The 9,391-nt window shown below is 43.8% G+C and overlaps 1 protein-coding gene across 1 annotated transcript; it reads left to right on the plus strand.

The window, feature by feature from the left end:
- The first annotated feature begins 3,672 nt into the window (after nt 1-3,672).
- On the plus strand, nt 3,673-6,866 carry LOC119932087 (testis-expressed protein 50-like). Its single transcript, XM_038750899.1, has 2 exons — nt 3,673-4,032; nt 6,600-6,866. Exons 1-2 carry the CDS (start codon nt 3,706-3,708, stop codon nt 6,864-6,866), a joined length of 594 nt encoding a protein of 197 aa, XP_038606827.1. The 5' UTR covers nt 3,673-3,705.
- The last annotated feature ends 2,525 nt before the right edge of the window (nt 6,867-9,391 follow it).

A 9,391-nucleotide genomic window follows, 5' to 3' on the forward strand; every position in this document is an offset into this window, starting at 1 on the left:
CATTATATTATATTATATTATTATATTATATTATATTATTATTATTATTATCATTGTCATTATTAATTATAATAACAAATACGCTCTTACTATGTGCAAAGCACTGCACTAATAATAATAATAATAAATAAGCTCTTACTATGTGCAAAGCACTGCTCTAATAATAGTAATAGTAATAATGGCATTTGTTGAGCGCTTACTGTGTGCAGTAATTATAATAATAATAATAATTATTATTAGAAATGGGGTCTTCGCTCAGCCTCCTCGCTTACGGTCCAATAATAATAATAATAATTATTATTATTATCATTATTAATTATAATAACAAATACGCTCTTACTATGTGCAAAGTCCTGCACTAATAATAATAATAAGCTCTTACTATGTGCAAAGCACTGCTCTAATAATAGTAATAATAATAATGGCATTTGTTGAGCGCTTACTATGTGCAATAATAATAATAATTATTATTATCATTATTAGAAATGGGGTCTTGGCTCAGCCTTCTCGCTTACGGTCCAATAATAATAATAATAATAATTATTATTATTATTATTATTATCATCATTATTAATTATAATAACAAATACACTCTTACTATGTGCAAAGCACTGCACTAATAATAATAATAATAATAAATAAATAAGCTCTTACTATGTGCAAAGCACTGCTCTAATAATAGTAATAATAATAATGGCATTTGTTAAGCGCTTACTATGTGCAATAATCATAATAATAATAATTATTATTACTATCATTATTAATTATAATAACAAATACGCTCTTACTATGTACATAGCACTGCTCTAATAATAATAATAATAACAATAATGGCATTTGTTGAGCGCTTACTATGTGCAAAGCACTGTTCTAATAAAATAATAATAATAATGATGACATTTATTAAAATTTGACGATGTGCAAAGCACTGCTCTAATAATAATAATAATAATAATAATAATAGTAATGGCATTTGTTGAGCTCTTACTATGTGCAAAGCACTGTTCTAATTAAAAAAAATAATGATGGCATTTAATAAGCTCTTACTATGTGCAAAGCACTGCTCTAATAATAATAATAATAATGGCATTTGTTGAGTGCTTACTATGTGCAAAGCACTGTTCTAATTTAAAAAATAATAATGATGGCATTTATTAAGCTCTTACTATGTGCAAAGCACTGCTCTAATAATAATAATAATAATAATAACGGTGGCATTTGTTAAGTGCTTACTATGTGCAAAGCACTCCTCTAATTAAAAATAATAATAATAATGATGGCATTTATTAAGGTCTTACTATGTGCAAAGCACTACTCTAATAATAATGATAATAATAATAATAACGATGGTATTTGTTAAGCGCTTACTATGTGCAAAGCACTCCTCTAATTATTAATAATAATAATAATAATAATGGCATTTATTAAGCTTTTACTATGTGCAAAGCACTGCAATAATAATAATAATAATAATAATAATGGCATTTATTAAGCACTTACTATGTGCAAAGCACTCTAATTAAAAAATGATAATAATGATGGCATTTATTAAGCTCTTACTATGTACAAAACACTGCTCTAATAATAATAATAATAATAATAACAAAGGCATTTGTTAAGCGCTTACTATGTGCAAAGCACTTTTATAATAATAATAATAATAATAATAATGACATTTATTAAGCACTTACTATGTGCAAAGCAGTTTTAATAAAAACAATAATAATAATAATAACGATGGCATTTATTAAGTGCTCGCTATGTGCAAAGCACTGTTCTCCTAGACTGTGATCCCGTTGTCGGGTAGGGACCGAATATGAATGAATGAATGAATGCAGTTCTAAGCACTGGAATAGATACAAGGTGATCAGGTTGTCCCACCTGGGGCTCACAGTCTCAATCCCCATTTTCCAGATGAGGAAACTGAGGCCCAGAGAAGTGTCACACAGCAGACAAGCGGCCGAGCTGGGATTAGAATCCATGACCTCCTGACTCCCAAGCCGTGCTGCTTCCCATGGGCATAAAGGGCTGAGAATGGGAGGGGGGGGATGAACCAAACGCTTAATACAGTGATTTGCACGTAGTAAGCGCTCAATCGATACGATTGAATGAATAAAGGGAACAAGTCAGGGCAACACAGAAGGGAGTTTTGGAGAAGAGAAAGAGGGCTTAGTCAGGGAAGGCCTCCTGGAGGAGACGGGCCTTCGAAAAGGGTTAGAAGCTGGGGAGAGTCAATCAGTCAATCAATCAATCGTATTTATTGAGCGCTTACTGTGTGCAGAGCACTGTACTAAGCGCTTGGGAAGTACAAGTTGGCAACATATAGAGACGGTCCCTACCCAACAGTGGCCTCACAGTCTAGAAGACTAGAGTCACGGTGGGCCAGACGGTTACTTTCAGTAAATCCTTCCTAGTCCCCTGCGATCTCTGTTCATTTCATATAATAATTTCATTTCATATATAATATAATATGATATAATATAATATAATATATAATTTCAAGGCCCTGCTGAGAGCCCACCTCCTCCAGGAGGCCTTCCCGGACTGGGCCCCTTCCTCTCCCCCTCGTCCCCCTCTCCATCCCCCCCATCTTACCTCCTTCCCTTCCCCACAGCACTGTATATATGTATATATCAATCAATCAATCAATCAATCAATCGTATTTATTGAGCGCTTACTATGTGCAGAGCACTGTACTAAGCGCTTGGGAAGTACAAATTGGCATCACATAGAGACAGTCCCTACCCAACAGTGGGCTCACAGTCTAAAAGGGGGAGACAGAGAACAGAACCAAACATACCAACAAAATAAAATAAGTAGGATAGAAATGTACAAGTAAAATAAATAAATAAATAAATAAATAGAGTAATAAATATGTACAACCATATATACATATATACAGGTGCTGTGGGGAAGGGAAGGAGGTAAGACGGGGGGATGGAGAGGGGGACGAGGGGGAGAGGAAAGAAGGGGCTCAGTCTGGGAAGGCCTCCTGGAGGAGGTGAGCTCTCAGCAGGGCCTATATATGTTTGTACATATTTATTACTCTATTATTTATTTATTTTACTTGTACATATCTATTCTATTTATTTTATTTTGTTAGTATGTTTGGTTTTGTTCTCTGTCTCCCCCTTTTAGACTGTGAGCCCAGTGTTGGGTAGGGACTGTCTCTATATGTTGCCAATTTGTACTTCCCAAGCGCTTAGTACGGTGCTCTGCACATAGTAAGCGCTCCATAAATACGATTGATGATGATGATGATAATAACATCTCTTGCATTATTCATTCATCCATTCCATCGGGCTTATTGAGCGCTTACTGTGCGCAGAGCACTGGACTAAGCATCACCCTTCGGTCTGAATACTAAATACACAGTCCCAAAAGTGGTGGTGATCACTAATATTATTACCGTTGTGAGTGTTTGGGTGACATCTTTTATTTCTACAGTTACCCTCTAAAAATGTAGGGAAACTTCATGTGGCAAACAGAGCTGTTCTGGAAAGGAAACAACCCACTTATGACGTGACAATGGTCACTGAGTTACAGCTTTGCTGGCACGCGTGATCGTAGCGGTCGACGGACATTTCATTCGGTCTGAAAGTGCCCGTCGGGAACAACGCTTTCGGATCGTGTTCTCCGGCCGACTCGGATCTCGGTCAGCTGGCGATTCTCTGGGGGTTTTTACCCCCGCCCCTGTGTCGGGAGATGTTTCTCCGAGCCCTATTTTGGGCCATCCTCACCTGGTCCTCCGCTTCGGCGCAACGGAGCCTCGGTTGCCCTGACCGAGAACGATGGACCAGAGTTGGGTGGGAGATACTTCCAGAGGAAATGCCCCAACTGAAGCGTCCTCTTCACGCTCCGTTATACTGTCTGCCTAATGCTCTGGATGACTCGTGCCTCCGTATTTCCACCTACGACCTGTTCCGAATATGTATGTGGTTCTTATGTATTGTTTGTACGGGTCTGCTATTTAACGTCGTCTCTCTGGCTCTATATCATCGTTGGACCGAAGGAAAGCAGCGTCTGGAGAAGGTGAATTAGTGATGCGAATGATAGCTGAAAATCAACTTAGAGATTGGATGTGTATCTGCCCGCGGGACCGATGGAGAATGCAAATTCCTAATGCGTTGTTATAAAACAAGGCAAGCTTGTTAATGCTAAGTTTGCCTCTCATTTGGGGAGCTTATTTTATCATGGTATTTTAAGGGTTCCGAGCACCGTGTTGATTGCCGGAATTAGCGCTCAGTACGTTGCTTGACACCGAGTAAGCACTTGGCAAATACCATAATTCTGATTATAGTTATCGTTGAGGTGAAAAAATATCAAATCCATCGATGGCATTTGTTCCGAGCTATCCTCTTGCGGAGCACAGAACTAGACCCTTGGGAGAGAACGATACAACGGAACCGGGAGACATGCTTCTTTCCCACAAGGAGCTTTCAGTCTGGGGCCGGGGGGGAGGATGAAATAAGCTCTCCGACTGATTAGATGTCGAAAAAAAGAGACAACATCAGGATTGGAAGTACTCCGCACGGTGCTCTGCACACAGTAAGTGCTCCATTAATATCACTGATGGATTGCGTGATGGATTGACCCGTTAAAAGTCATGGGACAGGCCAAGAGAGAAAGTTCATTTCAGGATTTCACCAATGACAGAATGATGTAACCAGGTTACCTTTAAGCTAAAGCAGTGTGATATAATGGAAAGAACCCGGGCCTGGGGGTCAGAAGGGATTGGGGTCTAATCCCACCTCCGCCCCTCATCCACTGCGTGACCTCGGGCAAGTCACTTCACTTCTCTGGGCTTCAGTCACCTCCTCCGTAAAATGGAGATGAAGACGGTGACTTCTACATGTGTGCAGCCTGAGTATCTTGTAACCATCCCAGCCCTTAGTTCAGTGCCTGGCACATAGTAAGCACATAACCAAGCCCATCAAAAAAGCCTAGAGTCAGGGTTTGGACTTGCTTTATCTTTTGGGAATGTCTCAGGGAGCTCATGAGGGCATCCTCTCTCAAAGGGCCCCTCCGGGTAACCGAACGGAAAGGGCAGGGGTCTCCGATTCTAGTTCCCGCTTGCTAGTCCCGGCTCTATGACCGTCCCACCGTGTGACCGTGAGCAAGTCTCTTAACCTCTCCGTGCCTCGGAGCCACATCTGACACTGGGGATACGATTCCTACTCTCCCTCCCTCTTGGACTGGGAACTCCATGTGGGACAGGGATGGATGGACTCCGATTGAATTATCTTCCATCCACCCCGGAGCTTACTTAGCCCTTAGTGGACTAGGGCATGCAGTGAGTGTGGAATAAATGACATTATTATTAAAGCCCTGATGAGAATCTTTAAGTACTTTGTTTACGGCAAGCGCCGTTCTAAGCCCCGGAGTAGCTACGGCACGCGCTGTTCTAAGCCCCGGAGTAGCTAAAGGTCTATTAATCAATCGTATTTATTGAGTGCTTACTGTGTGCAGAGCACTGTCTATTGGGTCTATTGGGTCGGACACAGTCCTTGTCCCTCACTGGGCTTCGGGTCTCCATCGCAGGGAGAAGGATTTCATCCCCATTGTTCAGATGAGGGATCTGAGGCACAGAGAAGTTAAACGACTGGCCCTAGGTCTCTCTCAGTCCTGGCCCTTGGTTCCCTCTCCCTCCGGGCCCTGGTCCAGCTGTCTCCCAGCCCAGGTACCCCACTACCTCCCAACCCTGGTCCCCCTCTGCCTCCCCACCCTGGTCCCCTTCTACCTCCCATTCCTGGTCCCCCCGTGCCTGCCCTGGACCTCTCCTGCCTCTCGGACCTGCTTCCCCTCCGATCCTCGACATGTTCCCCCTCTGCCTCCCGGTCCAGGTACCCTGCCGCATCCTGGCCCTTTTCTGGGGCAGACCTAACATCTGGGCCTAGGTAGTAAGCCAGGCCACCTGGCCTTCTGTGCTCACAGGAAGACCTACAAGGAGCAATGAAGGAAGTCAGACTGCTAGATGAATAACTTGATGCTGTTCTGAGAATTGCCTTGGGAACGTGCAGATCTAGGCATGAGTTCAGCCTTGCTGATAAGCTCAGCCTTGCTGATAAGCTTGCAGTCATCTGCCTGTCCCCTGACTCCCTTGAGGCTCCTCACTGTATAAAATCGTCCACAGTGTGCTGAATAAACAGTCTCCTTGTCCACCTTGAGACTCGCCTGGCCTGTGTTCTTCCATTGCGAGTGTCCGTCTCCCCACCGCGCCGGACGCGTGGAGGCAGACGGCAACACTTTTCCCCCTCTGCATCCAGGACCTGATCCCCCTGTCCCCCGGCCCACGTACCCCATCTGCCTCTGGGCCCTGATCCCCCTCTGCCTACCCATGCTGGTCCCCCTCTGCCTCCCTATCCTGGTTCCCCCCAAATCTGGCCCTAGGTCACGCACGTCGTGCGATCGGCAGGACGGAGAAAGAACCCAGCTCCTCTGAGTCCCGGGCCCGTGCTCTTTCCACTAGTCCAAGCTTCTTCTTCTTCTGGTGACGTAGCGGCATAGCGACACTGATGAGGCGGGGAATTAAACTAGGGTTGGGCCTCTAGAAAGGAAACAAAAAGGCTTCACTCTTTCGTGTCTTTCTCCTCTTTTAGCCGGAAAGGGTCCCGTCGGAGATCGACGACGTTCTGAGCGTTCACCAACTGCTCGTAAAACTCCTGACCACCTCGGAAAAGATATTAGAGCGCGTGGAAGAGATGGCGGAAAACCTCCGCGTACAGAAGGGCAGGCGCAGCCACGCCGACGGAGGAGCTGAAGCGGAGGGAAAGCAGGAGGCCTTCCCCGCCTTTCCCGTTTACCCCACCACTCCCCGCACTCCCCCGCCTAGCCTGGCATCCATTTTTGATGACCCAAGCCCCTGAGGGGCTATAAAATTATTGTTAAGACTGGTTTTTGCGTAGCTTATTCCTACACAATTTTAAACGTACTAAATCTGATTCTATGTATTGAATTTTGAGCACTGTAACATAACATGTAAATTACACCCTTTATTCCTTCATGTTTTTCTACCCATGAAACACAGCCAGAAACATATTGGGTTATGCTGATTCCAAAATCAGGAAGAGGACTGTTACTGAAAAAATAAAATCAGAGGATTAAAAAGCAGGTCACACAGTCCCGATTCAGTTTTCCAGTAAATGCAGTCCGACAGACCACCCGTCGCTGTGGTACAAGAGAACCCCAGATTCTGAATACTCCACAGATGTGAAACCCAGCAATACCCCACTATTTATTTTGCTGTTATAAACGGACATTTTTCAGATTTTCAGGTAGACAGAAAAAAGAACCCGAGACGGCAGAGGCATGATGGATAGAAAGTCAGAGGCTGTTGAGGAGAAAACCCCAGATAAGCTACCTGCTAAAGAAAAGGAAGCACGAAACAATTTGGGTTGCTTTAGAAATGTTATGTACCATTCCTTGCCTTCCTCCTCTCCATCCTCTAAAAATTGTTTGAGTGAAATTCAAGATATTCCAATCAAGGGACTGATCATTAGATAATCCATCTGGAACAAAGTCCGGAGAGAAGCAGCGTGGCCCAGAGGATCGAGCACAGGCCTGGAATTCGAAGCACCTGGGTTCTAACCCCAGTTATGCCAAACAGTAATAATAATAATAATTAATAATGGTATTTGGTTCGTTCTTACTGTGTGTCAAGTACAGTTCTAAGAGCAGAATAGGATACAAACAACTTAAAGTAGGTCCAACATAGTCCCTTTCCCTCATGGGCTCATACTTGTCTGCGGCCTGATTTGCGATTTAGTAGTCACTAAATTTCTCCGTGCCTCAGTTCCCTCATCCGCTAAATGAAGATGACTACAGTGAGCCGCAATCTAGGGCAAGTCATTCAACTTCATTCTCTGTGCCTCAGATTCCTCCCCCATAAAATATAGATTAGATTTCTGGATTCTCTCCCCTTTAAACTATGGACCCTTTGGGAAACAGGAACTGTGTTTGATCTTAAGTATATTATATCGCCAGAATCACTGAACTTAGTTCCTGGCCCCATTTACAAGCACAACAGTGTCGACAACAGTATTCTTATTATTGCTATGATTATAATAAAATTAGTAGCTATGCCACAATACAGACGATATAGCACAAAAATGTACACTATGAACATTGATCTCGTCTTATGCCGTCGAGTCGTTTCCAACCCACGGTGACACCATGGACACATCTCCCCCAAGACGTCCCGCTCTCTATCTGAAATGGTTCCCATAGTGGATCCATAGAGTTTTCTCAGTGAAAGTCCAAAAGAGGTTTACCACCACCTCCTTCCACGCAGTAAACTCGAGTCTCCACCCTCGACTCTCTCCCACACCGCTGCTGCCCTGCATAAATGATTTTTTACTTGTAACAGAGATTGCCTTCCACTCGCTAAGCCACTGACCAAGCTAGGAATGGAATGAGTAGCCCTCTGCCTGACTCTCCCTCCCGTAGCCGAGAACGGTAGAGTACTAGAAACTCTCCAGGTGCCACCCTGAGGGGAATGAACACATAGAATACATAAATAATAGAAAGGTCTGAATACTAAAAACATAGTCCCAAAAGTGGTGGTGATCACTAATATTATTACTGTTAGAGTTTAGGTGACAGCTTTTATTTCTACAGTTACCCTCTAAAAATGTTGGAAAGTTTCATGTAGCAAAAGGAGCTATTTTGGAAAGGAAACAACCTAGCTTCTGACATCACTATGGTCACTAAGTTACAGCTTTGCTGACACCGGTGATCGTAGCTGTCGACGGACATTTCATTCAGTCTGAAAGTGCCTGTCGGGAACAACACTTTCGGTTCGTGTTCTCCGGCCGACTCGGATCTTGGTCAGCTGGCGATTCTCTGGGGGTTTTTACCCCCGCCCCTGTGTCGGGAGATGTTTCTCCGAGGCCTATTTTGGGCCACCCTCATCTGGTCTGCCGCTTCGGCGGAACGGAGCCTCGGTTGCCCTGACCGAGAACGATGGACCAGAGTTGGGTGGGAGATACTTCCGGAGGAAATGTCCCAACTGAAGCTTCCTCTTCACGCTCCGTTATACTGTCTGCCTAATCCTCTGGGTGACTCGTGCCTCCGTATCTCCACCAACGATCTGTTCCACATCTGTATGTGGATCTTCTGTATTACTTGTGCAGGCCTGATTTTCAGTGTGGTCTCTCTGGCTCTATATCATCGTTGGACGAAACAAAAGCAGCGTCTGGAGAAGGTGAGTTAGTGAGGTGAATGATAGCTGAAAATCAATTTAGAGATTGGATGCGCATCTGCCCGGGGCACCGAAGGACAATGCAAATTCCTAATGCATTGTTGTGAAAGGAGGCAAGCTTGCTAATGATGTTTGCCTTCCATTTGGGGAGCTTATTTTATCATGGTATTTTTCAAGTAACCCATTGAGCTC

Source organism: Tachyglossus aculeatus, chromosome 9, assembly GCF_015852505.1.
Source record: "Tachyglossus aculeatus isolate mTacAcu1 chromosome 9, mTacAcu1.pri, whole genome shotgun sequence".
Taxonomy (NCBI): Eukaryota; Metazoa; Chordata; class Mammalia; order Monotremata; family Tachyglossidae; genus Tachyglossus; species Tachyglossus aculeatus.

Coding starts and splice junctions, on each gene's coding strand:
- LOC119932087 (XM_038750899.1), top strand. CDS start 3,706: ATGTTTCTCCGAGCCCTATTTTGGGCCATCCTCACCTGGTCCTCCGCT. Junction 4,033..6,599: donor GAAAGCAGCGTCTGGAGAAG/GTGAATTAGTGA, acceptor CTCCTCTTTTAG/CCGGAAAGGGTCCCGTCGGA.